General features: G+C 64.9%; 1 protein-coding gene across 1 annotated transcript in view; it reads right to left on the bottom strand.

Annotated features, from left to right (window-relative positions):
- Positions 1–85: 85 nt before the first annotated feature.
- LOC107184306 (sperm acrosome membrane-associated protein 6-like) overlaps positions 86–499 on the bottom strand; it is an 8,362-nt gene continuing 7,948 nt past the window's right edge. Inside the window, exon 5 of the mRNA XM_015568790.1 lies at positions 86–482. Within this exon, the coding sequence (XP_015424276.1) occupies positions 298–482 (185 nt within the window). The 3' untranslated portion in view covers positions 86–297. The remainder of the gene's footprint in view (positions 483–499) is intronic.

The raw sequence follows: 499 nt of genomic DNA, 5'->3' as shown, positions 1-499 counted from the left end.
CTACAAGCCGCGCCCCCGAGCTAGACCACGCCCCCTGGAGCCCCACCCTCCGCCCTTACTCGCCAACCATTCACGCATCCCCCCGCCTCCTAAATCTTGACTCCGCCCCTGGGGTCTGAAACTTGCGCACCCGCCCTGAACAATTACGCACAGTCAGTCCCCCAGCCCGGGTCCTGCAGCGTCAGCCTCGACTCCTCCCCAAAATGCCAGGACCCTCCCTTTGCACGCAGCCTGAATCCAGGCCGAGATCCTCCTCCCCACCCCCCAGCCCCACCCCTGCGTCCTGACTCCCCATCTTCAATGAAGCCGAACTCGCCTCCAAAACACCTTCGCGCGGGCCCCGCCCCTACTCACACCCCCTTCTGCGAACTTCCAGGAATAGGTAATCTCCTCCCTGGGCAGCTGGAAGTTGACGGTGCAGGAGAACATGGCCTGATCGCCCCGTCTCACCGTCACGTCCTGAACTGCAGACGGGCCGCGTCACCACCTCGGCCCCGCC

This window comes from Myotis davidii, unplaced genomic scaffold (genome assembly GCF_000327345.1).
Source record: "Myotis davidii unplaced genomic scaffold, ASM32734v1 scaffold2053, whole genome shotgun sequence".
Classification (NCBI taxonomy): domain Eukaryota; kingdom Metazoa; phylum Chordata; class Mammalia; order Chiroptera; family Vespertilionidae; genus Myotis; species Myotis davidii.
This window is presented reverse-complemented; position numbering and strand designations above follow the sequence as displayed.